General features: G+C 39.0%; 1 protein-coding gene across 5 annotated transcripts; it reads right to left on the bottom strand.

The window, feature by feature from the left end:
• Positions 1-774: 774 nt before the first annotated feature.
• Positions 775-8,404, bottom strand: MTERF1 (mitochondrial transcription termination factor 1). 5 transcript variants are annotated; one of them, XM_017894951.1, is made up of 3 exons: positions 8,341-8,398; positions 7,741-7,799; positions 775-2,665 (listed from the first exon to the last, which is right to left on the bottom strand). In XM_017894951.1, exons 2-3 carry the CDS (start codon positions 7,767-7,769, stop codon positions 1,495-1,497), a joined length of 1,200 nt encoding a protein of 399 aa, XP_017750440.1. In that variant the 5' UTR covers positions 7,770-7,799; positions 8,341-8,398; the 3' UTR covers positions 775-1,494. The 5 variants fall into 5 exon arrangements, with proteins under 5 accessions (XP_017750440.1, XP_017750443.1, XP_017750441.1 ...); XM_017894952.1 differs by having other exon boundaries at positions 786-2,665; positions 8,324-8,402; XM_017894953.1 differs by having other exon boundaries at positions 786-2,665; positions 8,357-8,401.
• Positions 8,405-19,791: the final 11,387 nt, after the last annotated feature.

Below are 19,791 nucleotides of genomic sequence, written 5' to 3'. Positions count from 1 at the left end.
AGTAAATTTAAAACATTAACACAAGTTATTCAGGAATGGTGCCCAGATACATCACTCTAAAGCTCTTGCTTTCTAAACTATGCCATGCTTGCCATCAAATAAACAAAGATAATTATAATAAGAGTATTGTTGAATATATAAATGGCCTTAGAAAAGCAGACATAATGGCCGGGCGCGGTGGCTCAAGCCTGTAATCCCAGCACTTTGGGAGGCCGAGACGGACGGATCACGAGGTTAGTAGATCGAGACCATCCTGGCTACCCCGGTGAAACCCCATCTCTACTAAAAAATACAAAAAACTAGCCAGGCGAGGTGGTGGGCGCCTGTAGTCCCAGCTACTCGGGAGGCTGAGGCAGAAGAATGGCATGAACCCGGGAGGCGGAACTTGCAGTGAGCCGAGATCCCGCCACTGCACTCCAGCCCCGGCGACAGAGCGAGACTCCATCTCAAAAAAAAAAAAAGGAAAGCAGACATATTGGTTTTTATCAATAGTAGGAATAAGGTTTTTTAAGCCATCACTGATAGCAAATGAGGTTTAAAAGGTTGAGCGCCATTATGTTAATTCAAAAACGACATCTAGAAAACAAATGCCTCTGACAAAGAATTAAAAGTAATATAATTTGTCCCATATCTTTCAGTTTATGTCAGAGCTAGATTGTGAGTATCTTGAAAATACCGACATTATCCGATTTGTCATTTTTTAAGTCAATGCCTCTGAAAATTACTCTTTAATATTAGCTGAAATGCCAACAAAATGCACAGAAATGATTACCATTTCCTTAAACTATATTAGGCAATAATATTCCTTTATTTAGATTATTCACATTTAGTTTTTAATGCACATTTAAGACTTTATAAACACTAACATTAGCAATTCCAGAAGGGTAGGTAGATTTTTAAAATATAATTACTCTTATAAAAGGAAGAAATATAGACTTAACACTAAAGAATTGTATTTTGTGACTTCACCTATAATGCAACTAATCATCTACTTAGTTGCTATGTTAATCTACTCGCTTCTGCAGCAAATTATCACTGACTCAGTGGTTTAAAAGAACACAAATTTACCATCTTATGGTTCTGTGGGTCAGAAGTTTGACATTGATCTCACTGGGCTAAAAAGGTGCCAGCAAGGCTGCATTCCTTTCTGGGGACTCTAAGGGAGAATCTGTTTCCTTGCCTCTTCCATTTTTTTTTTTTTTACAGGCCCCCTTCATTCCTTGGCTCAAGGTGTCTTCCTCTTTCAAAGTCCCCTTTTACCTTCCTTCAAAAGTAGTCGTCTTTCTTATATACGATCACTCTGACCTCCTCTTTTGCCTCCCTCTTCAACTTTTAAAGACCCCTATGATTATATTGGGCCCTCCCAAGTAATTCAGGATAATCTCCCCATTTTAAGGCCCTTAATAACATTTTAACTTAATCACTTCTGCAAAATTCTTTTGCAATGTGGCATAACATATTTACATTTCCTGAGAATTAAAAACACTGGCATCCTTAGGCCAATCTGCTTAACTTTTTCAATTTAGCTTCATATCTTTTTTTACTCCAAGATAGAAGAGTGATGTTTAAAGTACTCAAGTTACAGCCAACATTTACCAATTCTCTGATTCGACTTTTTAAAGTACTTATGCTTGAATCCAGAACCCGAGGATTTTCAATTATTTGTGAAATACTAACGTTTTCTTCTATGAGGCAGTCTATTTTATCATTAAACTTTTTCTCTGCCAAGAAGATCACATCTGGATAGCTTAAGACAAACTTCTGTACCTCTTCTTCAGTACATTCAAGAGAAAACAGCTTCTTTTTGATATTTGTGTAGCTTCTTCTGGCATAGTCATTGGAAAGATCTAGGATTTCAGCTCCTGGACCACATATCAGAATCAGCAGTTCCTCACCGTTCAAGTTGAAAGTTGACTGTAAGAATTCAATGTTAGTTTTCACCCGCTTGGTGCTCTGAATTAAGATAAAAGGGTTTTTTAAAATTATCTTCCTGACAAAATCTGTGGGATCATTGTGACCCAATGACAAACAGGTTGCCTGCAAAAAATTAACCATCTGTTTATTCAGATCAAGACTATTGGAGAAGGTACGAGGGGCATTGGTCAACAATCGACAAAGGCATTTACGGGTCAATCCAACTGAGTACAGGAACTTTATATTATTCTCTAAGTTTAAGTTGTTATTGGACCGAAAAAAGGATTCAGGAGAACGTTCCAAAATATTTACAATTTCAAGGTCTGATGTCACAATCTTTCTCCACAGATCCCACCGTTCTGAAAGATTCTCAGGAGTACGTGTTATTGCTCGTGGGTATCTTGATATGATGCTAGCAATCACTTCTTTGCTAGCTCCTTTGGAAAGAAGGAACGTCTTCAGGTCCTGCTCATTGGTAATCATCCTATGAAAAACTCCAGGCTGTCGTTTCCTTGCCATGTCAACATCTACTCCCATAGTAAGTAAGTTGTTCAGTAGGTCCTCATTTTCTGAAGGCTCACTGCCTGCATTACGACACTTCACACCAAAAAGCCTAAATGAAACTGATTTGAAGATGATTTCTGCTGAAAATCGGGTCATCCAACAGCTTGAACCAAAGAGAAAGTTACTTCTCATATGCCAGAGGTTTCTTGGTGCCATAATGGTGAGGTAGTTCAAACCTTTTGAAATGCTGTGTAAAACAACACATAAAATATTATACAAATGCATGTGTTAAACAACTAAATGGCCATATTATGATCCTATGAGCATCATGGTCATTTCTATGAGAATACTACCTTCAGCTCCAGCTCTACAAAACTGTGTTAATAATTCAGCCAATGCACTGTCTCTCCCTAGCTCACTGCTTCTGTTATATGTAGGCATGGGGCTGCTTCCATTGTTAACATAAAGAAAAGCAGGATGGGGCACCATTAGTGACCCAGAATTGTTCTTCCTTTTTTCTTGCTCTTTTTGTTTACCCTTGCCTGCCTTGGCTACCTAAAATCAGTTGACCCTCTCCATCTCTGCTTTGTCCTCCTGATTTCCAAATTTTTTTTTTTTTTGAGACAGGGTCTCACTCTGTCATCCAGACTGGAGTGCAGCAGCACAATCATGGCTCGCTGCAACCTTATCTCCCTAGGCTCAGGTGATGCTCCCACCTCAGCCTCCCAAGCAGTTGGGACCACAGGAATTCCCCCCCACACCCAGCTGATTTTTTATTTTTATTTTTTGTAGAGACAGCGTTTCACTATGTCACTCAGGCTGGTCTCAAACTCCTGGGCTCAAGTGATCTGCCTGCCTTGGCCTCCTAAAGTGCTGGGATTACAGGTGTGTGCTACCATGCCAGGTCTGGCTTATTGCCTTATATTTCAATTTTCCACGTCTTTGACCTTGCCCTGCCCATAGATACTAGATTTCTTTGCCTCTGGCCTCCTGGTTTTCAAACTCTAAATCTAGCCCTGAAAACCAACACCTCAGATTAATTTCCTAGAAACAGTAATTAATAATATTGATTGTTAATGAATATATGAGGAAACAGAGGAAATTCTCAACATCTTGAACATCTTTTTCTAGATTCATGCTACCCTTTATATCCATGCTACCATTAAAGCCTTAATTTTTCTTAGCTTATATAGACCTCTAGTCAACAGCTCTTGATCACAATCATTTGGTTTACCCTACCATTCCCTACGTTGTAATCCAATAATTCCAAACCAATTTTCATCTTCAAAATGATCTAGTTGCGATATTAAATCCACATAGTCCACCACATGTGAAACTGTGCTGAAAGATGGCATGTAAACATTAAAACATTACTTTCACCATTCTCCCCTTCTCCATCACCATATTAACAAGACTAATTTTGGGCTGTTTGCATGTGTTGCACAACACTTTCAACTTTCAGCTTCTAGCATGTGACTAAAACCTCAATAACTCATTTTTCCTGATCATTTAGAAATGGGGCTCAAAACATACAAGCTTATTTATAATCATAATCATAGCTCCCTACTAAAATGAGCATCTCCATAAGAAATATTTTATGAGAAAAGCAACAGAAAAAGCGTTCTGTTATTCAACCTATCTGATTTGTTTCTAAGCTACTTGTGCCTGAGTCATATAACGTACATACATATTTTTTTAAACTGTACTTTTGCTTTTTTAGAATATATAACTGTAACAAGTTTGTGCTTGATTTCTAATTACTTACAATGGGCTCTTACTTAGAAAAGGCCTTCTTTTTTTCTCCTTTTCCTAATTAAGCATAAAATAGAAAATAGAGATAGATGATTCCAATCCACTACTAACCTCTTTGGGCCAAAGACACTGCTTTCAAGATCAATTTCAAAGAAAGCCTCTTTGTGTCTGTCCTTGCAATTACTCCAGTTTTAACTAGAACTTGATTATGCCTACAGGCAGGGGACATTCCTGTGGCTCACATAATCTACAGATTCTCACAGAATTGGGAAAAGACCCCAAAACTATAGAATCAAGTAATGTGTAAAGCCAAATGCAAGGCACTCACAACATAAACATCAAACAACAAAAGCACATTTTAGACTGATCCATACTCTGCTGAACTCACTATTCTTCACTTCTCCATAATACCACATACTACTCTGTAACTACATACTCTTCCAAAAATGCATGAATTTAGAAACTAAAATACAATTATCCTTCTAACTGAAGAATGAAGGCTCTTCCTTGCATAGCTCAACAGCCTGTTCTCTCTTCCAGATACTCAAGTGACCTCTACTGGAATAATGGGGCAGAATGCATCAGCTGGAAATCAGACCAGTACTTTCTAGAGAGGTCCAAGATGATATAATGCGATGGAGGAAGAAAATAGTAAAACTACAATTTATATTTGTCTTAGCCTTTGAAAAATTCTTTCTACATATGTTTTATAATATAAACAATATAATTGTACTGTAAGACATATAATCAATAAACAAATGTACATATATTGTAGGTGTATTTTTATTGACAATGTACACAATCAAAAAAGTGTGGACTACTACTTTAGACAGTGCACTTTCTTGAGACTATTAGCATCATGGTAAACAGGCTGAACAAGCAACAGAATGTTCAACAGAAATTATATTAATAGCAAACTAAAAATAAGTGAAAATGTATGCCAAAATTCCTAACAAAAAGTAACAAATCTATAAATGTTTCTTCTAAATCTGTCACAGGTAAATTTGATGTCTTGTGTATAACTCATCCTTCATGGAAGTATCTTCCACACAAACTAACATGTCCCAAACTTGAGTATCTTTCCCAGTCCCCAAAGTTGCCCTCTTCTGACTAAAGATACCATTATCACAATCACTATCCTAAGAGTCATTTGTGATAAAAATCTAAAAGTGAGCTTTGCTTTCTTCCTCTTCCTCAACTACACTCATCAAATGAAGTAGATTCAACTTCTTTGCCATCGCTCTGAAATCCACCCTTGCTACTCTTCGTAATTCTCATTCTGTTACAAGTCTTCATTCTCTTTCACCCAGCCTGTAACAGCCACCTGATATGCTTCTCTGACATCAATCACTCAAAACTGCCACCATACTGATATTTGTAAAATGATGTGATTATGTCCCTCATTCTCTGATTAAAGACCTTCTGTAGCTCTCCTTGAAAAAACAAAATCTTCAAAGTAATCTTTTTCTAGCTACCTTTTCAGTTAGTTCGAACAACCTTACCATCTACTTCTAACTACCTTTCCAGCTATGTCTTCTATTCTACCACCTCAATACCTAGCACTATCGCCTCTCAAACCTCTGATCCCAAACATCCTTGCCCATTCCTGTCTCCCTGCCTTTGCTTAAGTTGCTCTTTCTTTTAGAAACGCCCATCCTCCTGATGCCTATCCATAGGACAAGGTCCCATTCAAATATAATCTTCCCTCAAATCCTTAAAATACTTACAATTGAAGTCAACCATTTGTTTTATGATAACTTATTACTAAGGAATCTAAAACTAAGCTTTCTATTTATAGAAAACAAGAGGTGAAATGGACTTACAACAGGCATCTGAAATTTGGTCTTGATTACAATACTAAAATGCAATAAATTTACTCTAAAAATGACATGTGTGGTCTCAACTAAACCTAGAAACAGTAATTAATAATATTGATTGTTAATGAACATGTGAGGAAGCAGAGGAAATTCTCAAATATTGTTAATGGACCAGAACCAGAATTTGGCACCAGCTGCCACAATTTTAAATGTTCATAGCCTTTAACTCAGCATTTCCACTCCCTGGAGATTATCCAAATGGAATAAAAAGGGCCAGGGGCAGCAGCTCACATCTGTAATCTCAGCATTTTGGAAAGCCAAGGTGGGAGGATTGCTTAAACCCAGGAGTTTGCGACCAGCCTGGGCAACAAAGTGAGACCCTTATTCTACAAAATATCAAAATATTAGCCAACTGTAACAGTGCACACCTATAGTCCCAGTTGCTCAGGAGGCTGAGGCAGGAGGACTGCTTGAGCCCAGGAGGTCAAGGCTGCAGTGAGCCATAATCTAGCCATGGCATCCCAGGCTGGATGACAGAATGAGCCCATCTCAAAAAAAAAAAAAGACAATAATACGTGTTTGTTATGAAAAATAATGACCAGGCCAAGTACGGTGGTTTCACGCCTATAATCTCACCACTTTGGGAGGCCAGGAGTTTGAGATCAGCCTGGCCAACACAACGAAACCCCATCTCTACTAAAAACACTAAAATTAGCCAGGCATGGTGATACATGCCTCTAATCCCAGCTACTCAAGTGGCTAACGCTCAAGAACTGCTTAAACCTGGGAGGCGGAAGTTGTAGTGAACTGAGATTGCACCACTGTACTCCAGCCTGGGTGACAGAGCAAGACTCTGTCTCATAAAAAAAGAAAAAGAAAGAAAAAGGAAGACCATCATAACATTATTAGCTACGGCATAAAAGAAGAAACTCAAATGGCCACCAATAGAATGATTAATAAATTGTGGTACATCTATGCAGTATACTATAAAGATGCCAAAAATAAAGACTGATCTACTGCAATAAAAAGATGTCAAAGATACTCTACATGACAAACTGCCTAACGGTATGGATAATGCCATGTATATTAAAGGCAGTGGGGGGACATTAATATATACAGCGGGGGAGTGGAATGACAGTTATTTCTGAAAGATTATTGGAGGCTACGTACTACTTCTGAAATACTGGGACTTTAATGAATACGTGCTACTTTGCAGTCAGACAAAAAAATTTTAAACAAGTAAAAATGGCCTTAGGTGTGAAAAACAATGGGAAATACGTATTATCTTTATCGATTTTTCAGTTTCTAGCACCAAAAAAGTCACACTTCAAAATTCTCCATGATGCTTTACTCTTAGCAACGGATCTCCATTCAAAATACTCATAATATCTAGTAGGGTAAATGAACACCTAAAAAGCCTAATACAAGAAAGTCACCAACTTTCCTCATGTACAAATTTCAGAAATGGCACCTATTCCAAAATTGACTTCAACCTATTTCTCAAATTGACTTTTTAAGTTAACCAAAACCATTGTCCCACGGGCTAATGTTCAAACTTAACAAACACACTGAAAACCTCTATGCTTGTAGTATGATCGGTCTAAAAAAAGATTTACGTTCCCCTCTGCCCCACAACTGGCCTATTAAACAGGCTGTTAATGGAAATAATCACTGGTCCTAAGATACCACATTCCAGCTGGTCTTCTTTTGATACAGCAAGCTAAGTTTGGAGATCTTTACATGCATTTCTCACCTTGTCTGTCTTAAGGAAAGGCTCTGCATCCCTCCAGAAAGGCTGGAGAACAGCTGTCTCTAGAAATGACACACATACACAAAAAAGGCAAAATATTTCAGGCCTTCCTAATACAAAATAAGAGTTCGATCCCAGCTAACGTTCTCATTGCATTATGTTCTCGTGAGACGCACTACCTCTTGCAAACAACATCTCTCAGACACACAGAAAAGAAAACAGCAAGTACATGCCTACATATGACGGGAAAAGGTAGCGGAATCACGAACATGTTTTGTAAAACCAAAGCTAAGTGCTTCATATACATTGTCTCGCTTTACTCCCCACAATTTAGAAGGCAGGCATAAGCCTTAAAATTACAACATCTGAAACAGCGCCGAGCTCCCATACTAGCCTGCCTTCGCTAGCTGAAGCATTAGGATTCGAACCCAGGTGGATCTTTCTTAACTCAAAACCAAGGTAATTCCACACCGAAGGCTCTTTCCATCCCTCTTCCTCCCCCAAGGGCAACTCTGCAAGGGGTTGCACTGTACAGCAGTCACCCACACCCACTTCTTAACAAAAAGAAAGGAAAGCACGGCCTCACCAACGTGCCAATCTCACCCTGAACTGCACCCACCCGCTGTAGATGGCTTTTACTTCCGCCTCTGGAGTCCGGAACTGCGAGGAGGAGCGGAAGTGGAAAAGACTAACTTCCGGCCTCGGGTCGCGCGCAGAGGTGACGTCATTGGTCCTGCGCCCCCTCGTGGCGGTACTTCAGCCCTTCGTAGCCCGACGCTAGGGGCCTGGCAGGGGGCAGCAAGAGACCGCCGTGAGCGCGGGGTATTAAAACGGGTTTTGGAGGGCGCGGTGGGGCCTGGGACTCCCAGTCGCCTGGGCAGATGTCCGTGGGGAACTGTAGGGCATTCTGTAGGGATCCTATGGGGGCATCCACTGCCGGCCGACGACACGTGGTGGGAAGGTCGCTATTATTTACATGCCATGTTGCAGTTTTTGATAATGCGATTGCTGCTCCTAATGTGACTAACGCGATGCCGATCAACATCTCGGCGTTTTTTGGTGCAGGAAAAGCGGGTGTGGACTCTTTACTTCAACCTAAAGATTGATTCTCCTATTTACTTCAACCTATTTACTTCAACCTAAAGATTCTCTTTCTTTCATGAACTACCGTGGAAATCCTGGAGTGTCACTCCTGGTCTGAAGTCAGCATCTGCCTTCAGGCTGGGAATCACTTCTAGTATATACTTCGATTTACTTGCTTGCAGCTCGAATTCAAATATGGTTCTTTTGAGATTGTGACGGGTTTGCGCTATTTAAAGAATGGAGGCAACCGAAACCTCATCTCAACAGTGGATGCGTTTTTGCTCCCTCCTGAGGCGTTGCCTTAAACCACGCAGTCCTCAGGCTCACCTGCCTAGTGATGGTGACAATGGAGGAGATAAAGCTTCAATTCAAGGCACTTCTACTGTGGCCATCAAAAGAAAGATAATATCTACGTTAATGAATTAATCGTGTCTGTGGAGTTATCCTCAAGAGACAACGGTGATTTGGTCCTTAAAAAAACACAGGATCAACAGGGTTGACCCTGAATTTGACAAGGAGGAAAAATTTCAGGCATTACTAACTCCTCCATGTACGAGCCTGATGATATAGTTTTCTGGCTGGGCGCGATGGCTCAGGCCTGTAATCCCAGCACTTTGGGAGGCCGCGGCAAGAGGATGGCTTGAGGCTAAGAGTTCGAGACCAGCCTAGCCAACATGGTGAAACCCCTGTCTCTACAAAAAATACAATTAGCCAGGCGTGGTCAAAGGTGCCTGTAGTCCCAGCTACTTGGGAGGCTAAGGTGGGAGAATCACCTGAGCCTGGGAGGTTGAGGCTGCAGTGAGCCGTGATTGTGCCACTACACTCTATCCTGGGTGACACAGTGAGACCGTGTCTCAAAAAAGAAAAAGATTTTTCTTTATGCCATTTCTTTTTTCTTTTTTCTTTTTTCTTTTTTTTTAGACGGACTCTCACTCTGTTGCCAGGCTGGAGTGCAATGGCGCGATCTCGGCTCACTACAACCTCTGCCTCCCGGGTTCAAGCAATTCCCCTGCCTCAGCCTCCCGAGTAGCTGGAACTACAGGCGCCTGCCACCATGCCCCGCAATTTTTTTTTGTTTTTGTTTTTGTTTTTTTGTATTTTAGTAGAGATGGGGTTTCACCATGTTGGCCAGGATGGTCTCCATCTCCTGACCTCGTGATCCACCCACCTCGGCCTCCAAAAGTGTTGGGATTACAGGCGTGAGCCAACGCACCCGGCCTCTTCATCCCATTTCTATGCCAATGAACCAATTATGTTTTACCGTCAATCTTCCCCTTTGACTACTCCTAGTTGGGTTGTTGTTGTCACTTTGTTTTTAATTAACTCTCTGTTTTGTTGGTTTAGAAGGATAAAGATTTATCTTTGGGAATTTAAAATACTAATAATCAGTCTATCTATTAAGTGAAACCTACTTACCGCAATTCATCCAGGTAAAAATTAGTCCCGAAAAATTGGAAATGGCTGTTAAAATGTGAATTTCTAAACTCTATATTCCTTCTGCATGGAAGGAGCTCCTATGTCTGAATTAATATTATTATATATTATGTATATACATACACACAAACTGCTTTACAATCAGCATGTAAAAAAATAAAATTTAGGGATTAAATTAAATAACCTTTGAGATTATTGAGCCCCAGGCCTCTCATTTTACAAATGAGAACACTGAAACCCCTAGAGTAGGAACTACCAAGAGAATGCATGTCTTATACTTCCTTTACCCGTAAGTCTAAGATTTATACCACATACTTTGTTGTATTGACTTAGCTATCAAGAATTATTTCAGACTTACTTAAGTAACATCACCCATGTTGGTTTTTACTGATATTTTGTCGGTAAAAGCAGACTGGTTCTTTTGAAAATAAGTTATATTTCCCCTCAGAAATTTTCTGATTACAAATCTATTTTAAATGCGTATTATAAAATACTGAAAGTATAACAATAGAAGTGTAATAATGGTTGTGTTAGGATGTTGTATAATTAATTAGGTTTCTTTCTTATTGTATTTCTTCGATGATTTTTGAAATGTCATTACGTCCAGTAAGAGAAATGACTACTGCCTCATCATCCTTTATGATGTTTTACAATAGGACTTGTGTATACTTTGCCTGTATTTCATTTGTTTATTCAATGAACATTTATTGAGCACCTGCACATTCCAGGCCCTGTTTTCAGGTTAGGGGATATAGTGGGAACCAAGACAAAGCCCCTGCCTTCTTGGACCTTATTTCTAGTGATGGATCTTACTCTCAGCCTGAATGTCTTCTCCTCTACATGCCTCTTCCATCTCCTTCCCCAAGACCATAGCGACCCACGTCCCTACCAAGTTGATGTAATTAAGAAAAATAAAGTGGCTGAGTATAGTGATTCACACCTGTAATCCCAACACATAGGACCTAGATACTCAGAAGCTGGGCTGAAAGTCAAGTCTGCACACAGAATCTGTGCTGTATTCAGAAGTGCCTCTGCCTTTTATAATTAAGAAATTTTTGACTGTGCCAAATGTGCCTGTTCCTCTGCCCTAGAAGTGTCCTTCTTGCTTCATGCAAATAGATTTCTGGCAAACCACAGCCCCTCGGTTGACCATTCGTTCATGTTTGAATCTCAGCAAGCCCAATTAAGGTCAAAAAGAAAGTTGCCCTTCATTCCTCCCACCCTTACCTTCAGTTGATAAACACCCACAGATTCCTGGATTCAGTAGACAAATGCCTGCCCCACCCCCACATCAACTTCACACAGACCTGATAGCTTCCTATGTGACTTACTTGAGGGCCCTCAGAGAAACATCAGGTCTCTACCCAGGACTCCCTTATTCCATTCTCTTGCCTGCAGCTGTTTTGTTTGCATAAAGCATAAAATGTCTCCCAGTTGTTCAAGGCTAATTAAAGAAGTAGATAAGATTACCCAGAGTGTCTCAGGTTAACACTTTGTTGGCAAAAAATAAAAAAGTTTGCTTAATTTCCCCCCCTTTCACAATTGCTTTTTAACAATTTAAGATTTCTAAAGATCTTATTTCAGGCAACTTTATTTCTCTTAAGTGTGATCCTGAGTCAGCTTTCATGTTCCCACACTCATTACCACAAGGGTCTGTGACAAAGAACTGGATATTTAGCCTAGCAAATTTGCTGATTCCAGACCTGATATGAGCGCAATTCCCATGGTAGTTGGATCAGCCCGACAGAGTTGGCCAAAGAAACCCAATAATCATTTGAGATCCCATTTAGCCTCATGAGTTTAAGTACCTTTTCGATTGTTTGATTCTACTGTACCAAACTTTCAATTAATTACCACGAAGTGATTCTTAATCATTGGTAGAAAAATTAATCTCAACAGAGAGGAGGGGAGCAAACATTCACAAGATGAAATACTATTTTCATTGTCCGAAACTATTTTCCTTTTCTGTTTAAGATGTTTCTTGAAATTCCTCCTTTAGAGATGTATTCCTTGGTATAAACTGTGCTGATTTAAAATTGCAAATGTATTTGAAAGGGAAAGCATATTAAGCCGAAAGTCAGCAACCTTTTCCTATAAAGGACCAAATAGTATTTTAGGCTTTGTGGGTCACATACTGTCTCTGTTGCAAATTCTTTTTTTTCTTTCCATCTTTCACAACCCATTAAAAGTATAAAAACCATTCTTAGCTTGGGCACTGCTGGGCCACTGGCCATAGTCTGCTAAGACCTGCATTAAAAACTATAGTGAACTACTCACATATAACTGTAACTTCATTTGTTGATTGCTATATTAAAGACATCCAAAAACTAGGAATTTTAAGAGAAAGTACGTGGAGAGAAAAATAATATTTGAAAACATTTATGTAATGCTATCTGCCATGCACAATTCTAATCATTTCACCTGTATTAACTCATTTTGTTGTATAATGGAAGTAATATTATCTCCATTTTACAAATGGGGAAACTGAGATGGAGACTATGTGACTTCCCCAAGCTCACGCAGGTAGTAAGTAAGGGAGCCAGCATTGCAACCTAAGAAGTCAGGCTCCAGAGTCTATAACTATATTCACAACGCTATGCTGACACTCAGGGAGACATAATACTTTAATTTACATTAGAAAATACAAATAAAGAAGAAAGGGGCAAAAAATAATAATAATTTCACTTGTAATTCCATCACCTAGAAATAACCACTATTTATATTTTATTTATATTATTTTGGTTAATATCCTTCCAGAACATATGAAAGAATATAAACCAGAAGAATATAAATAAAATATATACACTAAGTATTTTAGGCATTGTGGGTGACATATTGTGTAACTGTAACTGAAGCTAAATTACAGTTATATGTGGGTAGCTCATTATAGTTTAATGCAGGTCTTATCAGACTGGCCTATATACATATACCCATAGAGTATATTGAATATCTTTATTCTACCCTACGAGGCAGGTATCATAGTTTTGCAGATGAAACTGAGGCTCAGATGAATTAAGTGACTGTGTGTCTTAGTACATTTTTGTGTTGCTATAAAGGATTACTTGAAGCTGAGTAATTTATAAAGAAAAGAGGTTTAATTGGCTCACAGTTCTGCTGGCTGTACAGGAAGCATGGCACTGACATGCTTCTGGTGAGGGCCTCAGGAAGTTTACAATCATGCTGGAAGGCAAAGGGGGAGCAAGCGTCTCATGTGGCAAGAGGGAACAAGCGGGGGACAGGAGGTGCCACATACTTTTAAACAACAGAGTCTCACAAGAACTTACTCTCTCTTACAAGGACAGCACCAAGAATATGAGGAATCTGCCCCCGTGACCCAAACACTTCCCACCAGGCCCTACCTCCAACACTGGGGATTACATCTCAACATTGGATTTGGAGGGGACATCCAAACTATATCAAGGCTGTACAAGAAGCTTGGTGCCAGCATTTGCTTCTAGGGAGAGCCTCAGGCTGCTTCTACTCACAGTAAAAGGCAAAAGGGCATGCAAAGATCATGTGGCAAGAGAGGAAGTGAGGGGTGGGGAATGCCGTGCTCTTTTTAACAACCAGCTCTCATGGGAAGTAAGAGTGACAACACACTCATTACAGCACCAAGCCTGTATCCCTCCCATTATGCCCTACCTCCAACATTGAGGATCAAATTTCAACATAAGGTTTGGAGGGTCAAACATCCAAGCAATAGCATTATGTCAGGATCATAAAGCTAATGTTTGTGAAACCAGGATCTGAACCCAAGCTACTGCTTCTAGAACCTGTACTCTTAATCCCTGCTTATACTGCATTTGAGATTATACTTCGTTGTGTAAAAAGTCCTTTTCACCTCAAGCTTATAGAGAAGTCACTTTGTTCTTTAAAAGTCCTTTTCACTTCAAGTTCATAAAGCCCAGGCACATATATTTTCTTCCAGTACTTTCATTATTATTTTCTTGTTTTTCCTTTAAATCTTTGAATCATCTGGATTTTATTTTGGAATGAGAAATGAAGTAGAAATTTATTTTTGTTTCTTTTCAAAATTGCTAGTCAATTGTCCTAACATCATTTAATGAATAGTACTTTACTTCCTCTTTGCTTTGAAATACTACTTTATTGTATACTAAATTATAAAGTAATATTTTATTACAATTTTTGGATGACTGCATTCCAGTTGTGGAAATATTATTCAAAGTCTGTTGTGATTGTCTAACTTAAGTGTTGATATGAAGCAAGGAAAGTAGGTTTTAGCCTGATTTAAGAATTTTCCTTTATAGATTATTTTCTTTTAAAAAAATTAAAACGATTTAGTTAGGCATATTTTGGCTCAAACTTTCCAGTTGTTATAGGAGTGTGAAAAATGGGAACTGAGCCTGAAGGAATACTGAATATCTTGTCCAACTTGCCTTATTTATAGATAAGGAAACTGAGGTACAAAATGGTAAAAAGTATTATTTAACAAATAATGTTGCTAATTAGTGACTATTACACAGGATTCTTTCAATTGCAGGTGACAGAAATGCAACTCAAGCTAACTCAACCCTAAAGGGGAAAGAGCACAATTATTTCCTCCTATGGGAAAAAGAGAGGCAGAGATGTTCTCAGGCACGACTTAATTCAGGAATTAAATTAGATCCACCGCTCTCTCTGCATCTCATCTCAGCTTCTTTCTATACATAGTCCTAATTTTCTCAGGCTCTCCCGTGCAACAAGGTGTATGGCTACCAGTATCTCTAAGGTTGCAACATTTTTACTGGAAAGGAAAGAGAGAAATTCTATTAGTCTTTGAACATCAAATCAAAAATAAATATTCTGATTAGCTTCTTTGAGTCATATGACCATCCCATTATTTTGGAGGTGGCAGGATATAATGTAATGGGCAGTTCCAGAAAAACCATCTGGAGTTGGAGAAAGGAAGTTAAGGGAAATAGGCGCTCACTATTACTAACATGAAGAAAGGGAGATTGGACAGACAAAAGCATCTACTGTCCACCAGGACAGCTAGAGACCCTGAACTGGAGTTGGAGGTCTTTGATCTTTCCTTCAATCATCTTTCCATTTCTCTATTTATTCATTCAACACATAGTTACTGAGCAGTCTATGAGAATTGTTATTTAGCTGCAAGCAACAGAATCTCCAGTCAATGATGGCTTGCATAGCAAGAAAATCTAGAGATAGCAGTTAGTTGTTCACGTTGTTTTCTAACACCATGTAGTCTCACCATTTCTCAAGCACACCCTTGCGCTTCCTTGCCTCTGGTCCTTTGTTTGCTCCTCTTCGCTCCATCTCTACTTGTTAGTCACTTAACCCACAGAGCAATACCATCTCTCGCTGAAGCCTTCCCAAATCCACTTCTTTCCCACTTCTGTATAAATCAGAATAAATCTTTCCCACTTCTGTATGTATGCAGCACTTTGTTCAATCATTATAACACTGAATTCATTCTACCATGTGTTGAAATTAATTTGTTGCATACGTATCGATTTTCTCCACTTTTAGAAAATCCTTGAGGACACAGACTTTTATCCATTTTTGTGGAATACAGGTGTCAACATCCCCCATCCTCTGTCTCTGCCAGCTATACATGCTCCCTGCTGGAGCTAGAATCTAGGACCACTTTGAGTTCTGCTAAAGTAAACCACATCACATATAAACGTTAGTGAGCAATATAGACCTCACTGCTGGTTTGTCAAGGGGTTACATACCATACCAAATAGAAAAACAACATTGAGATCTCCTGATCTCCTGTTAAACTCACTGGCCCACAATTTCTTGTTACTGACCAATTGGTCCTCAGGCCTCCCGACTTCTCTGCCCATTATTTTGTCCCAATTTAGCTGTGCCCTGGCCCCATCTTCACACTGGCACCCCCAAACCCAGCATGAGGCTCAGCAAAATAAAGTTTCATCTAGGTAACAGGCCTTGCAGGTTTTATTATCCCCATTTTACAGTTCAGAAAAGGGAGTCACAAAGAGGTTAAATAAATAGCCCCATATCACACAGCTAGGAAGTAGGAACCAGAAATTGAACCCAGGCTATCTAAATCCAGAGCTTGGGCCCTAATAACTGTACTCTCTAAACTTTATAGAACATAATGCAGTGCCTTCCCTCGCAAGGTATCAATATGTTAGTTGGATTAAATTTACTTGCATAAGAGCATCAGAAACACTCTAGCCTCTTATATTTCTAATTAACTTATGTCATTATGTCATTTTATGTCATTCATGATTATCTAAAGCTTTCTGTTTTTACTAGTATTACATGAATGAACGAATGAATGAACCTACTAATTTATTGACTCTGGAACTCAGATTCCTCATCTGAAAATTATTTTATTGGTCATATAACATCCACCATTATATCATTGGTTATATAATATCCACCATGTGGGTGCCAGGGAAACCATGAGGTATAAGAAATACTTCCTATTTTTGACAAGTCTAGTGGAGATATTTACAGTCTGGAAGAAAAGGATGAACCAAGTGATATCAAAGGCCCCTTCCAGCTCTAAAATTCTAAGATTCTATTTAGTGGGAGATTTGCTCACATTGTACCTAAGTGGTAGACTTTTTATTACAAGGAGAGGGCTCATACTTCCTCCCCTCCTAAGTGCACAAATCAATGCAAAAAGAGTAAATTCTGATACATTTTAAATGACTACTGCCCTTGCTAGGCACTCGAAGAGGAGACAAGTACTGCTTGTCATATAACCACTGAGGAGTGAATAATGTAGGGCTGTCTCAAAGCAAAATAACGAAGAATAAGAGGACTTACTGCACCGCCCCCTGCCAGCCTTCCTCACTGCACTCCTAACTCCACTATGTACTAACCAGTGCTCTCCAGATCCTTTGTATATACTTTACACTAGCCACGACAGCCAAACATGAAGTGTCCCCTACTCCAGAACTGCCTGTAGAGCTTCCTTCTTCACTTTTACCCATGAGGTGGATGCTTGACTCTTTCACCTCTGTATACTTCATATCCTGTGGTTCTCAAACCTAGCTTCTATTAACATCACCTAGGGAGCTTTGTAAACATACAGAAGCCCAGCTCTTCATTGCCAGGGATTCTGATTTCATTGGTTTGACCTGAGGCCCAGATACTGGTCTGATTTTCATTGTTTTTCTTTTTAATTCCCAGCAGATTATTCTAATATGTAGCCAGAATTGAGAACTACTGAACCTTTGAAACCAGAGTTGTTTAATTTTTACCTGCTGGTTAAGCCCTTACTCTGGATTCTGGGGTCAATTCTGATCTCATCCAGGGAGTATTCAAGGATTCTTAGGCCAGCAGCTCAGCAGCTCAACCCTCAGAGCTTAATCCCACTGTGGCCTGGACTCCCAATTGCAGTAATTACAGGTTGTTGTTCATTGTGGCTAAGCCTCTCCCCCAAAAGGAACATGAGTGGTAAAAGGAGAAAGAGTTGCTAGGCAGACAAAACGGCAGTTAATGCCCTCCCACTTCTTTCTGCCCCCCATCCCCTATTCTCAACATTTTAACAAAGTTGTACTGAGTAAATAGTGTCACTTAGTGACAAGCATGCATAGGAAATCATCTGACCAAACATCTCTTCAGCCATGCTTTACGTCAAGCTGCCAGATAATTCTCTTTATTTCACTGCATACCTCTTTAGTGATACCTTAATAATCTCTTTCCCACAGATGACTCATCTTTAATCCCCTTCCCTTTCTTTTCCCTCTTTTAACTTGTACCTAGTTAATTCCAGAATCTTCTCTTTTCCTTTGATTCATGTTTACAACCTCTCCCCCAACGCTGACTGTATTCATGCCTAAGCATAAGACTGGTAAAAATGGTATTTTTTTCTTTTTTTTTTTTTTTGAACCCCATATACACTGGAATATCAGTGATTTATTTAAACCAAAGGAAAAGAAAACTAAATTTTTTAAAAGTGGAATTTTGATATGAAAATAAAGAACATCTAGTGTCCATAAAAGTACTACTATTTGACACTTGTTTGACAATCTTTTTTTTTTTTTTACTACTTCCCCCCCCCTTTTTTTTTTAAAAACATTTCATTGGCATAGGTTATTCTCAGAACATTAGCACTATCTATAACATTGTTTACATTGGAAATTCTACTCTAAGTAGAATTTTTGGAAGTTTTGGAAGCCAGCTCATCTGTAAATTGAGGACTGCATGAATATGCCTAACAGTGTGCTGGGCACCACATTAACTAAGAAATCCACTTTGCCAGTGTCAGAGGGAATTGTCTTTAAGGTTTGCCAAAGGAGAGGAATGCATATGAAGGCAGACTTTAATAGCATATGTTTCTGTGGATAAGACTGATGACTGGCCAGGCGCAGTGGCTCATGCCTGTAATCCAAGCATTTTAGGAGGCTGAGGCAGGTGGATCATTTGAGGTCAGGAGTTCAAGACCAGCCTAGCCAATATGGTGAAACCCCATCTCTACTAAAAATGCAAAACTTAGCTGAGCAGTAGTGGCACACACCTGTAATCCCAGCTACTCAGAGGGCTGAGGCAGGAGAATCACTTGAATCTGGGAGGCGGAGGTTGTGGTAAGCCAAGATCATACCACTGCACTCCAGTCTGGGCAACAGAATGAGACTCTGTCTCAAAAAAAGAAAAAACAAACGAACAAACAAAAAAAAATGACCGATGACTTCCCAGCCATCAATGAGGTATAGGGAGTTATTCTCTTCTTTGCCCTAGCAGAATCTGCCGTATATGATGTTCTTAGTGCCAAGCACTAAGACATAGCACCAGTGAACCCATTAATTACTATAAGAATCTGTTGAAGCAATTCCTATTATCATGCCTGGAACTATTCTCAGAAAGGTGCTTTTAAATTTTAAATATTTGTCTAATTAAAGATGAGTACTCCAAAGTATGTTCATTTTTCCTGACATTAAATATAAACCTAACCTTGATTCTGTTCTCTATTTTAACCAGGCAGTGTGATCCTCTATGAACATTAGCAGAAGACCAAAAAATAAAATAAAATTTTGAAAGCACATAAACAATTAATTTTTTCTATTATGCAGTGAAGTATATGTTCTGTATTGCCCTTGAAAATAATGCAATCATGATTTGTGATCTGTATGTGTTTTTAGTACATATTCTAATTAGCCATTGTGAATCAAGTATACTAAAATCATTTAATTAATTGCCTGCATTATTTAAACCCCTACTTAAATTTCTACCCTAGACATATAATTCCTACAGACTAAATTATTCATCTCACCAAACTTTCTAGACTGACAAAGCCACTTGCTTTCTAGCTAAAATGATATTGTGAAAGCGAGTATCTGCTCAATAAATACTTTTTCTTTTATTAGAAGATAAGGGTAAAGAGCCATCATGTCTAAAAATAGATACTTGGAGCTTAAAATCTGTCAGACCATATGTTGTAGGACTCCAAGATCCAGGAAACAAAGACTTTCTCCTGGGGGTATGTATTATTACAATCATTCTAGAAGATTAAGTGCCAGTTCATTTGTATAACTGTCCAGTCATATAAACATCTTCAGAAGAGAAACAGATATGAATTCCTGGGGATGGAGAAGG

Source organism: Rhinopithecus bieti, unplaced genomic scaffold (assembly GCF_001698545.2).
Source record: "Rhinopithecus bieti isolate Rb0 unplaced genomic scaffold, ASM169854v2 scaffold_26428, whole genome shotgun sequence".
NCBI lineage: Eukaryota > Metazoa > Chordata > Mammalia > Primates > Cercopithecidae > Rhinopithecus > Rhinopithecus bieti.
This window is presented reverse-complemented; position numbering and strand designations above follow the sequence as displayed.

Excerpts from the sequence above, each read along its gene's own strand:
- MTERF1 (XM_017894952.1), bottom strand. The coding sequence starts at position 7,769 with ATGCAGAGCCTTTCCTTAAGACAGACAAG. Across the intron at positions 2,666-7,740 it reads CTTTCCTTAAGACAGACAAG|CATTTCAAAAGGTTTGAACT; the intron begins GTGAGAAATGCA and ends TGTTTTACACAG.